The sequence below is a fragment of the Lycorma delicatula genome, chromosome 4, assembly GCF_047948215.1.
Source record: "Lycorma delicatula isolate Av1 chromosome 4, ASM4794821v1, whole genome shotgun sequence".
Classification (NCBI taxonomy): domain Eukaryota; kingdom Metazoa; phylum Arthropoda; class Insecta; order Hemiptera; family Fulgoridae; genus Lycorma; species Lycorma delicatula.
This window is the reverse complement of record NC_134458.1, coordinates 74258600-74280476: the sequence shown is the minus strand read 5'-3', so window position 1 is coordinate 74280476 and position 21877 is coordinate 74258600. Positions and strand designations below refer to the sequence as shown.

Sequence of the window (21877 nt, the reverse complement as noted above, 5' to 3'; positions counted from 1 at the left end):
CGATATGCCGCTGTCGGAAGGGGTCAAAACGGCCCTTTACGCAGACGACACGGCATATTTCTACGAATCCGCAAATGTGGATTACGCGGTCCGGAGGCTCCAAAGGCAGCTGGACTTAGTGGAACCGTGGCTCGACATGTGGAGAATCAGGGTCAACGGTGAAAAATCGGTGGCCGTGATGTTCACATGCAAGACACGAAAACCGACCAGAGAGCTGGAAATCTCAGGGGAGAAAATCCCTTTTGAGAAAACAGTTAAGTACCTGGGGGTGGTGTTGGACAGGCGGCTTACCTTCGGCGAACATGTAAATTATGCGACCCGGAGGGCTAAGGCCGCCAGAGCCTCGCTATACCCAGTGCTGAACAGTGCCAGCCCGTACCCACTGGCAACTAAGCTCCTCATTTTTCGGCTGTACGTACTGCCGATTCTAACATATGCTTACCCGGCATGGGGGGTAGTGTTGAGCTCCTCGCTTCAAAAGAAGATCGAGGCCGTCCAAAACATAGCGTTGCGGACGATCTTTGGAGCTCCGTGGTTCGTCAGGAACGCCACTCTCCGATCTGATGCGAGATTTCAATCCGTGTCCGAGGTGGGGGTGGCGCAGGCGCGCAGACTGTTCGGGAGAGCGGCTGTGTCCGAACACAGTCATCTTCGGGACATCTGCCGAGAGGACCCAACTCCGACAGTTGTAAGGAAGCGGCCTCACGCCGTACTGGACGAACCACCGTGATGGTGCGGTGCGGTAGCCGAAAATCGACAAACCAGGCTTAGGGGCCTCCATATCGCATGAGCCATAAACGGAATAGTGCGTCAGACGCGTTTCCGGGGTCGCGAGTGAAAAGTTTTCGCGAGTTATATAGTTTGAAGACGTCAAACACGGTAAGTCGCGCGTAAAACAAAAACGCGGTCTAAATTTAAAAAAAAAACTTACAGTAAGACAAAATATCCCAGCAATTGCGACTCCTCCGGAAAAGGGGACGCATTGCTCCCTCCTTATAGCTAGTGCCCCGTTGTGGCGTATTCCTGCTAGCCTATTAAAGAGTTAGCACCGAAAGGACTTCAGTGGACGGTCTGAAGGGGAATTACGTCGGGAGGACAGGCTTTATAAGCCTAGCCTTCCGCGGTCGGCCCATGAAATGGGTTCGATAACGCTGGTTTAACAACGGATTGGAATGCAATTAAATCCGTCTTAAATTCACTAAAATAATAATTGACAAAACTTGAAAAATTAGATCCGAGATTAAAAAATAACCCTTTTAAAAACAAGCCCGATTAGAATGATCCAGCAGCAAGGGACTCTGTCCAGGTTCTGCGATAAAGTAGGGAGTAATAGACTCCTGCCAACTTTGCATTCCATTCCATTGTTACAGACCTTCAAATGGGGAGTTTTGCTTTATGCTTCCCACAACCTACACCTCACACCAAGTGACTATTGCTTGCTTATGAAGTAAAAACATTACTGTCTGGAAAAACATAACAAGAATCGAGGCAAAATATAATTAAGACACCAGGTGTAAGACATTTGATGATGCAAAAATCAAGTAACTTTTCCCAGTCACACGTGACAAAAAATGTTCTAAAATTATAACAACCCAGAAATAAGATAAAAAGAATTAGGATTCTATGCATATCTTGTATCTTTCCAAACATCTGTCACTCTTTACGAAAGAACTGGGAATATAGTTATGGTACAGGTCTTTCCACTTTTAGCTCAACCATTACTGAAATAGTTCTTTACTAGTTAAGGAACAATTTCTTTTATTTCTTAGTAACAAAAAAAAAACTCTCTACTTCTGCTTGATTATTAAATGATAATAAAAGTAAAATGATACTACAAACATCAAAATAAGTATATATAACAAAATTACACAATACTAATGACTTATCATATGAAAGAAGTAAGGATCTCATAACAGTGAAAAGCAGCACTTGCTATTAAGTACAAAACTACACTAAATATTTTCAGTATTTACTTGATAATAAACATCATGTTTACTACCTTTTCTTTTAAAAGCATTGATCATTATTCCGAACTACTGTTTTCAAAATTAACCATTTTAAAATACATTTTATACACACTTTGTGTAGGATAACAACACATACATTCAGGCTTTTAAGGTGATAAAACCCAACCTCATGTTATTACAATGAAAATATTAGTATATTGTATATTTTTTATAAATTACAAATGAACAACTCCCAAGCACAAAAGAAAACTGATACAAGCACAAAAGGAAGTTACAAAGTTAGAAAGATACCCCTGCTACTTAGGATGTAGCAGGGGGAAAAATTGGTTTATAACTGTTAAGTTCCTACCCTTTCTAGCAGAACATTTGCTTATCGCAAATTTCAAAATTTATTATTAAAGAAGATTATCACATCTTTTTCCCTCTTCAGTTTTCTTACTCATTTACTACTCCAGTATGAGTTTGATGATTTTTAAGTGTTCATGATTAATTTTATAAAATTTATCCATCAAAATGCATTTACCTTAACAATGTATTGAGAAAACCTTTATTTATTAGACAGCAAAAATGATCTTTCCAATTCAGAATTAACTGACTTAAATGACATTTTTACCAACAGTGTTCTTTGTATTATCTAGATCATGTTTTGCACACTTTCCATTCTACTGCTAGTGCACTGTTTCACCACTTGTTTTTCCTTCAGTAACTGAAGATTTAGGCCAGTGATAGATGTACATTTTGAAGATCAGATACTATAATTTCAGTTTTGTATATAAAATAGATTATACCTTCAGAAATGCAGGATGGTTTCACAGTTCCATGGAGCTATTTTGATTAGGAAGGGAAGCTGATTAAATATACTCATTTGGCATTTCATCTACTTCTTGATAATGTCATTGTGTTACAAACCAAACGGGAACAATATAATGAATACAACAGAAAAATCAGTGAAAAATGTTTACATAGTAAAAAATTTAATTATAATACATGATGAAGAAGAAAAAGAAAATAATAGAATTAATAGAAAAAAAAGAATTATTAATTAAGAAAAGACACATGAAATTAAGAATAACTGAATTCAATGTTTTCACTATATTACTTTTCTAATCCATACTTGGTATTTTTATTAAAAAAATTATATTTTAATTAGAGTGTATGAAATGAAAACCAGGAAATCTGTATAACATGTTGGATCACTAACCTAGGAAGAGTTGCGGTTTGAGGTGGAACATCTAAACTGCCATGGCCATGTCCATGTCCATGATGAGGAGGTGGGGTATCAACATGGTGATGGTGTGACTGATGCTGGGCATGGTGTGGCGTATGGTGTCCATGACCATGGGATGGTGTGTGTCCATGTGAATGCGTGTGAGAATGGTCATCATGATGATGCCCCTGCTCCTCCTCACTTTCATCTTCTGATGAGCTCGGGTCAATCATGATAAGGAATTAGAAACCCGATGTCCTCCACAATCTAAACACACAAAAACAACAATAAATTATAAACACACACTAATACTTTTTTTCAATACACAAAACTTTCTGATCCAAGATCTAAATGTTTAAATTCAGGTCAAACCAGAAAAAAATTTTAACCTAAACAAAAACTTTAACAAAGATAATCATCATCATTCAGTGATAGATATCATTTACCATTATAATACATCAGCCTCAACACCTCAGTTGGTCTCCACTGGTGCGCAAATTCAAGCCAAACAAAAACCAGTTACTATAATTGCAAACAAAAGGAAACCATCTGATGATGCCGACTGCCACTGCCAACAATATAATTGGCTATGGTAAGGATAAATTTTAACAGACAGCATTTCTTAACAGTAGGAAGTTGCTGAGTCGCAATATAAGCTCAACCTACACGTTATCACCAGATACCGCACTGTCAGTACCAAGCCAGTGTCGGTAATCACAGATATACCCCCGATAGACATGCAGGCCCAGATGAGAACTGCCGTAGCCTTAGGCATGGACAAAAAGGAGGCTATGGATGAAATGTTAGGCACTGGAGTGACAGGTAATGTGCAGCTGAGATGGGTTGATGGATGTTCTGACTCATTCAAGATGTCAGGTGCTGGACAGAACACAATCATGGTGACACAGACTATGAATTAACCCAATTTCTTTCTGGGCATGGTTGTTTTGCCAACTGCTTTCACAGGATAGGAAGGAGTACCACGAGGAACTGTAGTGGCTGTGATGAAATTGACATGGCTGAGCATGTCATATTCTCATGCACCAAATGGAGGGATCTGAGGGCTCAGTCACTGGACCGATGCAGAGTGCAAGTAGACAACATCGTCAGAATGCTGTTGGACAACAAAGAGAAGTGGGATAGAATTTCTAGTAATGCAACAAAAATGATCCGAATCAAAGCAGATGAAGAGAGGATTAGGCAGGCTAAGTGATTGGCGACCACATGAGAAGTAACGGCCACTGGGCTGGCTCAGACTGCCGATGAAGGGTGGTGGGGGCTAGCTGGCGGGGGCTCCTCGGAGTTGTCATTCGGCGATCGCCACCGTTCTGAGTTGGTGCTGGGAGTGTCTGAGCGGTTGCACGGGGCTGTGTACATACCTCAAGGATTAGGTCCAGCCCCCCCCCCCACCCACCATGTGACTAGAGGAAAAGTCAACCCTTAGCGTAAAGCCAACCCCCACTTGAGAGGGTGGTGGCGAGGTGGAGGTTTAGTCAGTAGGGCACAGGCAAACATACACACTCTAAACACATCTTGCGGAACTTGTTAGCAAGCCCGACACATTGTCTGTAAATGGGATTCCTCCTCCTCTATGGAAAAAAAACGATAGCATTTCTTTTCATTCATGTTTAATGGTACTTACAAAGTGTTTGTTAATGGTGGTCAAGAATAATCCTAAATATCCCAATGTATATGCTCAACCTAGTTCAAATGATCATCTTCTAATGGTGTGATATGTGATACTTTGTTCAGAAAATAACTGTATTATATTTGTCTATCTTTCATGATATATTTGTAATAAATACACCACAAAACTGAAGTTCTCTTAACTATAACTCTGAAATAAAAACTTATGAAATGCGGAACATAAGAAGTGGATGTTTTGATATGGGTAGCTCCGTTCTCAAAACAACAAAGATTACATTAAGCTCAAAAACATAGAAAATTGTACCTTAACAGACTACCCAGAAATCAAACAATATGTACAGTTCTTTGTTCTATAGTAACTAAGGTGATTGGCAATTGTTGCATGAGTTCAGGAAGATGAAAGATGATACGTCAAATATCTATGTTTCTTTATGTTTTATTTCTTTCAGTGTTGCTTCATTAAGTACTTCATGTCTGCATGAGAAGGATATTAAATATGATTTTACTTCTTACTGTAAAAACAATAAAATTCAGGATGTCGTCTCCTAAGAACTTCTTTTTAATTTATAAAATAGGAAAAATGTTAAATAATTTTTTTTTTGTTTAAAATTATAATCTGTAATTAAATTATTCCTGTATAGCACCCATATAAAATGGCCAATCTTAAATTAAAAATTATTTTTTGTTTGTTCTATGTTTATAAACTTAAATGTAACCAAAAATGGCATTAATTTCACAACAGTACTATCAGATTTTACAAATACACCCTCCAGTAATAAAAGTATGGTTGGAGATGAAATCATCTCCAACCATACTTTTGGCATTCATAACACCTGTGTGCCCTCCTAAAAGATTAAACGTGGTAGTGAGCCACTATAAATATAACAAGTCCCAGATTTACAAAAATTCAACCTAAAAAAAAAGGATTTGGAAATAAGACTATATTGTTTGAGAATGTTTTTAATACGCAGCACCAGAAATAATTTGGTTTCAATCACAGCAAGTAGCGACTGGGATCTATTGACTTTGTTTTGTATCACCTAAGTGAATCATGTTGATACACTCTGAGAAAGCTTTCATACCAATTATATATAAATAAAATTACAGTGTATAAAACAAACATGTCTAACAATGACAAAGCACTGCAACATCACCAAAATAAGTTCATTTACAGGTTGCATATTTTTATTTCCAATAATGTTTACTATCATTAAAAAAAAAATTATTCATAATAATTATATTCAAAAAGACATTAATTACAACAATATTTTACTTTCTTGTTACTATTTTGTTAGTGAAATATAGAATTTGTATTAATTAGACTTTGTGTTCGCACATGTGTGTGTGTGTGTGTTCGGGGGGTGTGGGTGGGTAGGTGGTCATGCACACACGCTAGTTAAATTACTTTAATGTAATAAGAACATTTCAGTTTTTTTTTTTTTTTTAATTGTTATATATCCAATCAGTAGCTTAAAAGTATAAAACAAAAGAGCCAACAATAAGCTGGCATGGTATTGGTAATCCAAATAGTTTAAAATACCACTAAACAAATGTTCAATTCGCCCAATACATTTCACTGTATAATTGTGTTCATTGTTAACTAAATACCTTTAGTAAACCATTCATTTCTTATTAACCCTCAGTTCTAGCCCAAGAAAACATCTGCCTAAAAGTAATTTGTTTCAATTCACATATTTTTAGCTTATTTCACCATGATGAAATGGTATTCTTTGTAAAGTGCTGTTATAAAATCATAAAGGTTTATAACAACAAGTTTCCCCTTCAGCTGGTAAAACTAACATATAAACTTGAAGAAAAATTTTTTTTTCTCAAAAAAATAATTAACTCTTCATGAAGTTAATTTACAAAAAAAGTCTGTTCAAAACAAAAAACTACAATTACAATAAAAGTAACCTTTACTTTAGTACCATTACTTTGTTATGTACAAATGTGATCATACTTTAATTTTATCACAATGTCATGCAAATGTTATGAAAAGAAATACATATAAGACAAACAGGATAGTAACTGTATGCTGAAATTATAAAATAGAATAATCATTCATGATATTAAGTAAAAATTTTTATTTAATCAAAAAAATTCTGATATTTTTATTATGCATTGGTAAAACAACTTTTAAAAAAATTCATAGTAACTTCCATATGATGTAACTATAACTGAGATCTCTCTTAAATAAAACTGTTTATATTATGCTGTTGGACAAAAAGAGAAGTGGGATAGAATTTCTAGTGCTGCGACAAAAATGATCTGAATCAAGCAGAGGATATTAACTCAAGTTCTACTTGAGTTATCAAATGAGATGTAATTATAAATAATGTAATACCTCTATTATCAGTTACAATTATTTTGAGTCATCAGCTGAGTCATACCAATGGTTTGACACTATTCTCCACCACTGCTTTTTGTTCTGTGTAATATTTTAACATATTTACTACATCCTACATCCACAATTACATGTTATATTCATTCCAATCTGTGTTATTTACAGTTTTTATCTTCTACACATCCCTCCTTCATCAAATTAACTAAATGTGGATTTTTAGTAAAATGAAATACATTTTTAGAAAATAAAACTCTTTCTCAAGTCTTATCCTTTTAAAAATATTACTTTGCCATCCTGAACAGCTGATTTTTTTAATGTTATTAAAAAATGAAGAAACAATACTTTATTACCATTTAATAATTTATTACATTAAAATAAAACATAAAACACTTAAAAAAATTATATTTAATTACATACATACATTTAATTAATTAGTCAATTTCTCAGCACCAAGTTCTCGTTACACATGACATAGTAAAATATCAGAAATATATATTTGTACAATAATTTACTGCACACACTCAACTAAAAAATAAATCAATATATGAATACTTAACTATATGGACTAGTTTCTACACAAATTTTATTGCCTATATAGCATAGATTCTAAATAAAACGTTGGGAGGTAGAAAATACTGAAAGGAGTATATCACATAAATTAACTGATAAATTATTTCTTTTAGTGAAAGGCTGATGAAACACTTTAAAATTGCTCTGTACTGAATGACTAGCTTTTAAAATAATGGAATTCTTTCTTCCAAAGGGTCTTTTAGAATTAATTACCAGCATTTTCTTCAATAGAGTTACTGGTGACACTGTTGTTAATGGTACCCATCTTAATTAATTTCAAATTAGCTCACAAAATTGTTCCTTTGAAGGAAAGAATTTCATTACTTTGAAAGTGAGTAATTTGATATTTAATTATTTAAATTGATTTATTGCTACTATCATCACCTAAAATTAACCTTTAAAAATGCGTTCCTTATATTCTCAAAAACTAAATTTCACATATTAAACATAAGTAATACCTGTAATTTTATGTCCATCCATAAATAAATATGGAGCAAAATTTTTAGTTCATTAATTTTCATCCAAAAAAATTTTTTTGCACAAAATTTGAATTGAAAAATTCTTCCTTTTCTATTTATATTCTCTTAAATGTTCTCAAAATCTTCTAAAAGGACTTATTAGTTTCAACATTATTGTAAACTAGTAAAATAGTAATATAAGTGTACTTGTACATTTGTTAATAAAGTTTGAGGTAATATATCTCCACATTTATACTTTTTTCAAATGAAAATAATACAGTATTTGTTTTTTTTCTTTTTAAATATTTTGTTTTTATATCCTTTATAAAAACATCATCATTATATACATTTTGGTTTGCAAAAAATTTATTTTAATTCTTTGCCCGATTCTGTTTTGATATTGTGTGCATATTTGCATGCTTATTGTATCATACATAATATGTATTTATTTTGTGTGGTTTTATTCTATTGTGGACAGTAGTGCTATAATATGTTGGTTTTCTAAAATTTCTAGTAAGTCATTTTTTTCATTAAGATTTATTTTTACATTCAAAAAATTTATTCATCAGTTGTTATAAACTTCTACAGTAAATTTTAATTTATCATTACATAAACTTAATATTTTTAAATGACTAATTTAAAAAATAAAAATGATTCATTTTTTACAATAAAATTTATTTTCATTTTCAACAGAATGAACTATTTAATTTGGCATACACACTTCAATAGCTAGCTTAACTGTAACCACCTTTTAATTCAGTCAACACAGCAAATATCAGATTTTATACATAACAATGGTAATATAATAATCTGTCATTGTTGTTACACAAATAACCTGATGTAATAGAATAATTAATCATGAACCCATGGATTCAAAAGTATATTATAAAAATTGATAAGTTTAGGTAAAGCATACATTCATACGTGATTTTTATGAATTACTTACAACTCGTTAGACTAACAAAACACATGATAATATGCTACATTTATGATTTATATATATGTATATATATATATATACATATTTAAATTCTATTAACATAAACCACCTAGTACAGAATTTTGAGATAACACATATCTTACCTTAATTTTATCATGATAGTACTTTTACAAATCCCACATCCTCAGCATGAGTAAATTCACTTTATTAAATTGCACATTAAATAAAGATATTAAAAATTTTTTAATTAACAATACACTATTTTACTAAAATAAACCATGCCAAATGGTGTAATGTTTGTTACAGTGTTGTAAAATTATAATGAAAACTATGTATTAATTTATTATATGAGTGCTGCTATCTGTAGCAGTTTTTTAAATAATGTTTCCCTCAAATACTATCTGTTGGTTTATCAAACTGAGATTTCGTTTGTATTTATATATGTAATATTTTCCTAGTATAATTAATTTTTGTTAAATTACAATATTTCTAAATTTGTGTCAATATCACAAAGTACTTATGTGGTAAAACTAAGGTAAGATATGTCTTATCTCAATATTCTGTACTAGGTGACTTATTTTAATAGAATTAAATATAATTTAACAAAACAGAGAAATAATATGAATCTTAAAACGATTAATTTCAATAAAATAATATATATATATATATATATGATTCAGAAAGAATTTGAAAAAAGGAATAAAGAATAAAACATAACAAATAACCAAACACAGAACATATCGACCATGGGGAAACATAATTCCCCAGGAGTATAGAAACTTAAATTTTTGCAAAAGGTTCTATACAGAGCAAACAGATAGATTCAAAGGATAAAACAAGTACATAGATAAACTGTATTATTACAATGTAATATTTTCACAGTAACTGGAATATCTAAGAAAACAGCATTCTGGAAATTAAATCATATGAATTGACAATAAAATGACAGTAACTGAAGCTTACTTCAATATAATAATCAAAGAATTTTAAAATCATTTATGAAATGAATGAATTCATAAAAAACCAAGCCATGAATATGCACTGATACATAAATAACTACATCTTTTAACTTGAAAAAACAGAGGTAAGAGTTATGTTTGAAGAGTTAAAGGTTTTAAATTTAATATATGAATTAACTTAAAAAGAGTAGAACTCAACACTTTCATTCCTATGCCTATTCTACTTTCGTGTGAATAGAAATAATCTGGTATACCATGCCCATGCATAGCCTGGGTATCATATTTAAAATTATTATAAAAAAACTGCCAGGCTTTATTCAAGCAGGGTTTGTTTGAATTCAATGAAAGATATGTTTGTTAGTATTTCCTCCACAATGTTTAAATTTATAGAACAATAACAATAAGAAAAATTCTATTTGTCGAAATGCAGTAAAGTTATAATACCATTCTATGAAGTATTCATAGGTATTCTATGAAATTTCATTTCTATTTCAGTGTCACTTACTTTTATTTGTTTATGTTTGTTTTTGTTTACTTATGTATGTTTCTGTTATAGAAGGTGTTTTATTCTCTATTTCTGAAAAGTTATAATCAGTTAAAACCTAAAAACTGACTACAGATTACAAATTTATAAAACCAAGCATTTTTTACCAAAAAAATAGGAATTGTGTTCAGATATTACAAGAAAACTGATAAGTTGTGAAAAACTTAATAACTTATAAGAGAATAAAAGAAATCACATTTCATTTGATGTCATTAAGTCAGGTGATTATATTTAAGAAATTTAAATTATTGAACATTAAAAAAAAATCATTGGTTTACCAACCCATTTACATGTTAAACAATGAGGAATTGAAAGTGTTAAATGTTAAATAACATTTACCTGTAATCCTAACCTAGTGGCAAATAAAAAACTTAAGTCATTTTTATTACTCCTGCCTTGCCATGTAGGAGATTTAACAGTTTCAGGCCAAACCAAACCAGTTATATTATTTTAATGCTAATGTAATGAACATATTTTAATGTAATGGTTCCTCAGTACTGCCAAGGCCACAGTTCTGTAGAGGGATTCTAATTAGCAACACATTCCGGCCTGGTGATCCATGGATGTAAAAATTTAAGGTAAACTCATTACATGAAGAACAAGGGAGGAGGGGTTCCTCAAATCAAAATAATTGCTTTAAATATCTAGAAACTTCCGGAATATCAGACTAATCGATCAATAAATAGGGGCAATAAACTGTAATTTAAAACTTACTATTTTACCATTTTCCAATCCCTTGTAGAAATCTGATACATTAAGCCAGTAAAAAATATAAAGAATGAGCTATACTAAACAATTATTGAAATAAAATCACAGAGAAGAATACTGAAGAATGATTTTTAAAAACAATAAAGATCAAAAACTTACTGCACAATTCCATTGTTAAGCAATAAAACAATCACTGCATTTTAATTAAAGTACGCAACAAGTCTTCATCTTTTTTTTTAATTTTCTCTACAGTTTGATATTAAACAGAAAATAATTTACATAATTTATAAGCCGCTTAGGAACTTTTTAATTTTAAATTAATGTTTAAATAACTAAAGAAAGATTTTTAGGGAGAGCTGAATAATGATATTTAAATAATAAGATTTTCCAGCCATCATAGGCTTCAACACACCTAACAATTTTATTCAAGCTTGGCAAACAAAGGCTGAATTTTTTTCTTACTATGACACTAGGTAACATGTAACCATTTCTATTTCATAGTATGATAACCAAAATGTAAAAAATTGCTTTTAATATTTTTTTAACAATGTGGAATATTTTTCAAGACTATGCAGCATAAACACAAACTGATGAAAAAAAGATTGAGAGTAAACACATTTCTGCAGAAATGAATTTCACGAGAAGTATTCTACGGAAGACAAAAACAAATAAAATGACATGATAAATTCAATAACAGTTCAGTTCATCTTTTATAATTTATTAAAGAAAACTGGAAGCTTAAAACTATGGTGTTTTAGACACAAATAAAATGAAAAAGAGAAGCTACGGTTAACAAATTAATTAGACATTTAAATGAAAAAGTCGGTCTTATAGTTTAATGCAGAGTATCAATACAACAAAGACTTAACTTCCTTGACCTCATCATATCCAAATTTAGACAACATACACCTTTTTGAAATACATGCAGAACCCTCTATAACTGACACACTTATCCAGAACAAATCTAATCACCCCTACATAGCCCAGACATGCAACTTATTCATGTAAGTTATACACTGCCTACTACATACCAAAAATCAGCTGACAATTATACTGAAAAGCTTAACACAATAAAACACCTTGGATATGTTGATAATTACTCACCCACACTAATAAACATGTTATATAAATCAAAAACACAGCTAGCAACTTCACTAGATTTTCTGTTTTCTAACAAATGAAGTTTTTCATAAGTGTTCAATAACAAGGTACTCCACTTGTTTGTAACACCAACACACATTGATAAACATTCATAAAAACTTGTCAACATTTTCTGTAACTAATATTAGAGTGTTGCTTTCTCAAATAAAATACCCAAGATCATATGACATACTAACAAAACACACACTGCTACACACAGATCCAGGAGTACATAAATTAAAATACTGTGATGATACCAAACACTAAATTGGGCAAATCAGATGCACTTTTACCTCACATAAGAATAGACATAAATGCACTAACAAAACACCATAATCAAACTTTCCAAATAGCCTCACAGAAACTCATCTTGCGTACAATGCTATTAAACAGAATAAGCAAAAACACAATCGATCAATATGAAATTTACAAACATATTAAACCAGACAAAAACAACATATTAAAAGAACAAACAATGAGCAGATCAAATATAGTTTTACAATATAAACAGGTTTCCTAACCACTTTATGATGAGCACCATCTGCAACACCATTAAGGAAGGACTGCATCATAATGGTGAAAGAATCTTCTGAAAAGATATACCCATACATTAAGAAAGCATGTCACTTTTAAATTTATTTTTATAAAAATTCAACTAAAATGTTTATAACAACTTCAATAACATTTCCTGGCAAAATTATGCACAAGATTTTAGTAAATGCTATTCAACTGAATTGTGTTTATTATCTGCATAAAAATTACAGTGAAAGAATCAGTTGGTTATTTTAATCACCTTTCTCAGTATAAATATTGGTAATATGGTTTATTTTATATAAGCAGAACCTCATGTCAAATTGTTAACAAAAGGTGTCACAGGTATATGACAAGGCAAGCTAAATGTAAAAAGTTGTACTACCCAGTGAAGGGTTATTAAAGAAACTAGGAGGGTAGTAAAGCTACCTGGATCCTGAAAATTCCATAAGGGAAGCATTTTAAGGAATATTTTTTTTTACTTAAAAAGAAAACTTTATTTGACTGATCATATTAATGAGAGAAGAACCATTAACAAGTTGAACCAACAGTACAGAAAGAGCAGTAGAATCTCAGAGTATAATTGAAGATATCTTTATCCTTTTAGTCTCCTCACATAACTCCATCACTGACTTGAAACTAATTTTTTTTTTACATTTAACAACATTACAGATTAGAGATCTTAAACTGCTTAACAGAAATGCATTTTGCATGAAAAGGTCTAAGAGTCAACCCAGTATCTCTGTAGGTTAGTCGAACCCTAGTGAAAGTGTTAAGATACAAAACATAGAAGCAGGATACGTATCTAACACCCTAAAGATGGGGGCAAAGAATTGCCCCCAATTCGCTTTTTGGCAATTAGCTTATTGTAAAGATGTAAAAGGAAATGATAAATTAAAATAGTGAGAAGAAAATAAAGCAATAGTGTCATTAACATACAATTCTTTGTAAATTTAATTTGTTTTTTCTTTTTCTGTTTAGCTTCTGGAACCATCATCAAGATTACTTCAGAGGATGATATGTATGAGTGTAAATGAAGTGTAGTCTTGCACAGGTCAACCACTTCTGAGATGTGTGGTTAATTGAAACCCAACCACCAAAGAACAACCCACCGGGATGGTCTAGTGGTGAGCATGTCTTTCCAAATCAGCTGATTTGGAGGTCGAGAGTTTCAGCATTCAAGTCCTAGTACATGCAGTTACTTTTATACAGATTTGAATACTACATCGTGGATACCGGTGTTCTTTGGTGGTTGGGTTTCAATTAACCACACATCTCAGGAACGGTCGAACTGATGCTGTACAAGACTACACTTCATTTACACTTATACATAACATCCTCATTCATCCTAACAATACCTGAAAGATAATTCCCTGAGGCTAAACAGGAAAAAGAAAAAACCACCAAAGAACACTGGTATCCATGATCTAATATTCAAATCCGTATAAAAGTAACTTGCCTTCACTAGGACTTGAACCTTAGAACTCTCAACTCTGAAATCAGCTGATTTGCGAAGACGCGTTCACCACTAGACCAACCAGGTGGGTTTTGTAAGTTTAATTTGCATGACTTGTATCACACCTTTTTAATGTAATATGGCATAGGGTAACCCTTGATGTTCCCATAAAAATAACATTAGATAAAAATTAAGGTATAATGGTTCATATTTATTGTAAAACTTTAGAATGCAGCTCAAAAGCAGAACAACTTCTTTTCTTAAGTTTAAAAGATAATTTAGAAAGAGAACAAAATGCAAAAAAGCTTTCATAAAAAATGTTAACTAAATATCAAGTCTCAAGCTTCAACAAAAACTTGTAACTGTAAAAAGCTCATATCAGCTTTTAGTATTAAGATTCACAAAGAGGTTTAGGGACTGAAATTTATTTTCAAAATTTCTAGAGTACAAATTAACTTCACACTCAAGACTGCCTACAATTTAATAGATGCCCTTAAATAAGGTTTTATTTGAAGAAAGAGAGAGATAGCATGAACCTTAAAATAATAAAAAAGAATCTCCTACCTTAAACAAAATTTAAGGTAGATTATATCAATTTAATATATTAATGGCAGAAAATTTTTCTACAAATTTTTAATAAATTTAAAATTCTAAATATTAAATTTAATATGAAGTTTCAGCAACATTGTTATTATATTAAATTTTCTAAATATCTAATTGTTGCTTATTATAGATAATTTTAAAACTCACTTCAAATAAACTAACTTTGTGGCCAGTTTTAGGCAAAGTTAAGCTATGACTAATTTTTCTGATCTTCTGTATTTATGTGGGCATTATTTAATGGCATTTAATGGGCATTATTTAATGGCCCACTTAAATAACAGTTCATTATTCTCAGGTTAATACAAATAAAATTAATAACCGGAGTCTTTATTAATTTTTCAACATGATTCATATTTACAAGCATCAAACATTGATCTAACAGCCACAGTTGCATCCTGAAAATTCAATCTAACCGATTCAAGGGTTCCAGAAATATATTTCATGGGGAACATACAGAGGTAAAATAAATATTCAGTAATAATTATAACCTTAGCAGTTTATTAAAATATTTATCAAAAACTAAGTAAAGCAACATCTCTTAATTTTATTGAAAACAAAATCAATTTGTATTTATCATTTAACAAGGCACCCAAAATTTGTTAACTACAGCAACAAAAAAATTACGCTAACCATTAGTGAAAACACATCTGCATTATTAAAAAACAATAAATTTCCTATGTAAATTTCAAATGTTTTATTCATATTTAAAGTTAGAATGCTTATTAAATCTTGTAAAATTTACTAATTTTAGAACAATCCATTCCAGAATAATTTACTTCAACTGCTCACATGGCATTTCTTACAATTTTACAAAATTTCTTAACAATCTTACAAAAGAAATTGTCTTTGGTTGCAGATAGTTTATTATTTTTTTGTGCAGTTTTCTTGATTCAGAGCCCTATTGACAGCTGCATTTCTGGTTTATGGAATGAGTGTATCTGTAGCTTGTTACACACACGTATCATCAGGCCATGTATGTTACATATACAAATACACACATGCCTGCGTGCAGAGACACAAACACACACACAATGTTATTATCTGAAGGCAAAACAATGAATGGTCTGAGATTTAAAACAAACAGTTAATAAACATTAAGCGCAAGTGACTGAGGAGAATACACCCTTGGGGCTCTATACATTTACATAATGGAGAAAGGGTCTAAATTTTAATTGGATATTCTCATTTCAAAATGAATCTATTCATTTAGTAGAAAGAGCAGATTGTGAGTCGGCAACTTTTCATTGTCAGTCAAATATAACAGGCAACAAATCACTTTCCCTTTAATATAACTGATATATAAAATACAACTAATATAACACATGAAAAATAAATTTATTTCCGGTCTATTAAAATTCTTAAGCAATAATTTAAATATATATTACCGACACAGAACATAAAAATGAAATAAAAACAGCTGATACAAAAGTTATAAAAATCATTCTCGCAGAACAAATTTGATACAAAATACACCATAGTAAAACCTTACATAAATATTTTTAGTTAAAAAATCATATCAAGTAGTTTTTAAGGTTCCGAAATATAAAAAAATAATGTTCAGTTTAACAGTAGTAAATGTGAGGTGAAATTGTGGAATAGTATTTCAATGCATAAGAATGGTTATACTTCCTGTAGGATAAATTATCTCTTAAATCCTACATGCTCCAACATCAAAAGCATTCACTCTCAATCTGTATTAAGAATAACCAAAAGAATGCACATACATATATATATATATATATATATATATATATATATATATGTGTGTGTGTGTGTGTGTGTGTGTGTGTGTGTGTGTGTGTGTGTGTGTGCAGTAAATATTCACTAATAATTATAACCTTAGCAGTTTATTAAAATTTTATCAAAAACTAAGTAAAGCAACATCTCTTAATTTTATTGAAAACAAAATCAATTTGGTTTACGGTATATATATATATATATATATACTATGTTATAAACATAAACATAACCTTAAAGCCGACAGTTATTAAATATGTTGTAAGTACTGTATGTAGAACACAAGAAAAACAAGCCTAACACTAAAAATAAACCCGTGAAACTCCTCTATAGTCGTATGTGATAGTAGCAGAAAGTTATAAACCTAAGAAATTAACCGCGATGACCAATAGAAAGAAAATTTTTCTTATCAGTCTTATCACCTATGAAGCTCGATAACTTACCGACTCTTCGATGTTAACACGTAGTAAAAAATAACAACACGCGCGGTATGCACACGGCAAAGTAATAGTTTTTCACTCTTGAAACGACTAGCTACATTAGTACATTACTAGCTATTAACTATGATAAAAATATTTAATCGCTGCTGCTAGTCGCACCATAGAGTATTAATACAACACGGATAACCTACAATATATAGTTTTTTAATACTCCCCTAGATAGTAGTGAATTAATATTCTCTCACCACATATTTTTTTAACCTCCGTGACCACGTTAGGTATTGCTTCAGAAAATGAGATGAAATGGTAGTTTTGTAGCGAGTGAAAATGCCATGTCTGACCAGGATTCGAAAACGGAACCTCCGGATAAAAGGCTAAGACGCTGCCACGGAAGCCGACTCAACACAGATATAACTAAATAGTTACTATGATAAATGGCGCGTTTAATTTAAACTTCTATACATCCACTTAAATTGTCGCACAATTAACAGAGGCTAGCGTGTAATTCTATTTTTTACAAAAACTACATAAAAAGAGATCCCTGGTCTTAACCTTAATCATTGTAGCCCTTCAGGTAGTGTGTGCAAACGTTTTTTTCTCACAACTCCTCAGAAAATAAGACCATTTTACCCTAGGTGAGAAGACCACATGATTTGAGTTAATCAATGATTTTGCATTGATTAATTTAAACACATTCTGCAAAACTGCTTCCATATACGGACAAACCACCTGAGAAAGAGACTTAGGCTTACATACGGAAAACCCTCACCTACCCCAAGAAATGTATGACGTGAAAAATCTAGCTAAACTATAAACTTATCAGCAAGATCACAACTAGACTGTAAACTCTATAATGACAACATTGAAAAACTTGTAAATAAGCTAAATAGACTATGGGAAATTTTTAGGGTAATCAATATAACAATATGGATTGTTCACTTACATAAAAATTGTCGGTAAAATTACAACGTAAAACAAGAACTAAACAAAGAAAATATTTATATTTTCTGTTGATCACCATAATTCTATTAAAATAAAATCATATCTATTTCTAACTAGCAATGATGATCCTAATGAAAATACTATCAGAATCCCTAAAATATAAACCTTCACAAAATGAAACCTATATAAAGCTGTGCCCATATTTTATTTTTACCTTCAGATACATTTTATAAAGTAACAACCTTACTACAGAATTAAAACACAGATAAGAACAAAAAAATACATCAATTATAAAAATAAATGCATAAATATAAAGCTTATGTTCGAAGATTACATCTTACGGTATTAGCTAACATCTGGTTCAGAAGTTTTCTATAAGCAATTTATCTTGATTTTGAGATCAGGCAACTGATGTATCAGTTACATTCATTTAAATGAATAAAGTAAAATTATTCCAGTTGAGATCGTGTCGAGTTATTTAATTTTATTCGGGAGGAAATGAAATCTGTTTTTTAAACTACAGTGACTCACTTCAAGAATTTTTAACATAACTTTTTTATTTATAAACGGATTCGAATAAAATAGCTGTCATTTTCTTTGCCATAAAACGTTTAACATGTTTTGTAAGCGTAGTATTTAAATAAATCAGCGGTTGCAAAGATATTAACAATTAAAAAGTTTATTTAACCGCTATTTTAAAATGGATTGAGAAATCAGGTTCATTATTTTTATACGAGGAAGCTCGAGTACCCTCGAGGTACACGAAATTTCAGCTCGATAAGGTAAATAATAAATACCAAAAAAAAAAGAAAAGAAGAGATTGTAACAGAAAACCATAGCCATTCCTAAGAAATAAGTTTTTATGTTAAAAATACAAAACGGCGGATAGCTGATAAACTAAGCATTCCCGGACAATGTTGACATAAAGTTTTTTTCTTTATTTCGACGTGGAGGACAATTCTCTGAATTCTTGAAGCGGTTTTTATAAAAATTCTATATAATAGCAATTAATACAAAAAAGACAAATAAAGATCTAAAAAAATTAAGATTATAGAATCAAATAAAATAAAGATTATAAAAATTAATCTATAAAATGACAAATAAAGATCTGAAAAACATGTATATATGTTCCGGTACATATATTTTTATTTATTTATTTTTTTTTTTTTGTACTATGAATAGCCTGCCTGATTTCTTTGTACACAGAGTGGTGTACGTAATTATCTGTACTCGACAATTTGTGAAAGCTTCTGATGTTACAAATCCGACCCAGGTTCCATGATGAAAATGTTGTAGTTATTGGCTGTCAAATTTTTAAATAACTTCAACCACATGCTTATTATTCTAATAACCAAATTTAGTGTTTTTTATTTATTTTAGTACTCTAATTCAACAGCGACATGTAAACCGATTCTTTGGTATATTATTATAAAGGTTTTAATTTTAGCAAAGTGTGACATTGGAGAAAATAGTTTTTTATAATCAAGATTCCTATGATTTATTAAAATTTTCCACTGCAATTTTTAAATAAAGCCGTGTTTCAATATAATATCGACAAATACCATGGTCAAACATTTGGGTTGCACTGAAGAACATGCCCGAAATTTATTTATCGCATGATCAATTACATTTTTCATGATTTCCAATCAGTTACCGAGAAATAAATATTAATTTTTCCCCTTCTCTTAAAAATTTGTAATATTTGTAAGTAAACGCTTATGTAATAGGCAGTGTTGCATTTTTTGGAATAGATTTTTTCAGTAAATTCACTCGTATCTTAATGACCACAAAAATCTCGTTTGTTACCACGCACAATTTTAACAAGTACGAGTATTATGACTCATATTAAATCAAACAGGAAACCGGGAAATTATTCGATTCACCGGGAAAATGGCTCGAAGTTTCCCAAGCCATAAGGAACACAATACTGAAGATTTGTAGATTTTCTTCATCATCGCGGACACTTGTGTCCGCGACAATATATAGTTTAATTTAATAAAATGAAAACCTTTTTTTTATAAATCAAAACGAGTTTTCAGAATATAAAAAATGACTATCAGATTATTATATTGACCGATATTAGAATTTTCGTACGTGTAAATTTATTAGTCTTATATTTGCTACAAAAAATCATTCATTCCTAAAATAAGCCGGCACCATTTGCATAGCTTTCCCGGCTTTGACTTTTACATATTTTTATTTCAAATACGTCATAAGGTTGTTAAATATTAATGACTTAATTATGTAACATTTATTGTACAATTACGAAAAATATAAAAATGTTCAGTAAAAAAGTTTGGTCTGATTTGACCCTCTTGATCAAACGATTTTACTTTAAAAATTATGCAGTATTAAAAAGTATAACTGAGCTAAAAAATATAGAATTTTTAGTAAAAACTTTTGCGTTTCATTCATTACATACAATTTTTGTTACATACAATTTGATTTCCAACCTTTAAAATTAAAGTTAAAAAATTGATATTTTAAGTATGGGCCCCTCCTTCTTTTTTGTGAACTTAATATTATATTTATTGGAGTAATTATTTACTTATTATCAAGTTCGCCCAACTTGATGTAATGTTATTCAACAAGGCTAAAAAACTATAATTTACTAAAAAACTAAAAAAAAAAAAAAAAAAAAAAAAAAAAAATTAATAAATATTGTGATGCCCCCTTGTCTGATCGGGTCGAAAATCATACGAAAACTGGGATATATATATATAGCAAGGAATTTGTACCAAATCAACTTTTTTTGTCAATGAGTTTTCAAGATATGAGGCAAAAACTGTAATAGAAATATTTTTGAATATTCCCTAAATCCGATTGACTTAAAACTTTGGAATTTTAAAAATCTTAATAAGTAGTTTCATTATATTAAAGCTCAATTTTTTACATTTTAATTTTTTTTCAATTTTTGACAAAAAGTCAAAAATTAAAAATGACGAAAACTATCCTTCCTCTTTACTAATTTTGTCTAAAGTTTAACGCCACAATGCTCTGTATGTAGAAATTTTTCATACCATTTTTGAAGTATTTATGTTGAGCCAGCCCAGGTGATATTAATCAAAATACAGGCAAACACAAGTACGTAAATACATCTTCCGGAAACTTCTATAATTTTCTTTTGTGTTTTTATGATACTTTGAAACGTCGCCATTTGCAAAAACCCTGATACCCAACATTTTTGTCGATCGCATACTATCTCTTTATAACTATGTTGCAATAGATCTGTAGGCAGGAAAGTAAATATAAGGAAATTACTTCTTTGTAAAAAAAAAATTCATTTCTATGAAACCAGAAGTAACGCCTATTTAGGCGTTACCCAACGCAATATTTCGGTCTACACGAGAGGAAGTTATTATGCTTCCCCTACATCTTTAGCAAATTAATTGAACTGTCTCTCTTTGTCCTGTTTAGCCTCCGGTAACTACCGTTTAGATAATTCTTCAGAGGATGAATGAGGATGATATGTATGAGTGTAAATGAAGTGTAGTCTTGTACATTCTCAGTTCGACCGTTCCTGAGTTGTGTGGTTAATTGAAACCCAACCACCAAAGAACACCGGTATCCACGATCTAGTATTCAAATTGAACTGTCTAAAAGATCGTTGTTGATAACTTCTTAGTAGTCAACGATTTTTTCATTAAAAAGTTGAATAAAAGTTCCATAACTTTTTTCAATAAA

The 21877-nt window shown here is 30.9% G+C and overlaps 1 protein-coding gene across 1 annotated transcript in view; it reads right to left on the bottom strand.

Moving 5' to 3' along the window:
- Window positions 1–17649, bottom strand: part of Cadps (calcium-dependent secretion activator 1) — a 310167-nt gene extending 292518 nt beyond the window's left edge. Inside the window, exons 1-2 of the mRNA XM_075363363.1 lie at window positions 17497–17649; window positions 3169–3441 (exon numbers count right to left, since the gene is read on the bottom strand). Coding sequence (XP_075219478.1) covers window positions 3169–3407 — 239 coding nt within the window. The 5' untranslated portion in view covers window positions 3408–3441; window positions 17497–17649. The remainder of the gene's footprint in view (window positions 1–3168; window positions 3442–17496) is intronic.
- Window positions 17650–21877: the final 4228 nt, after the last annotated feature.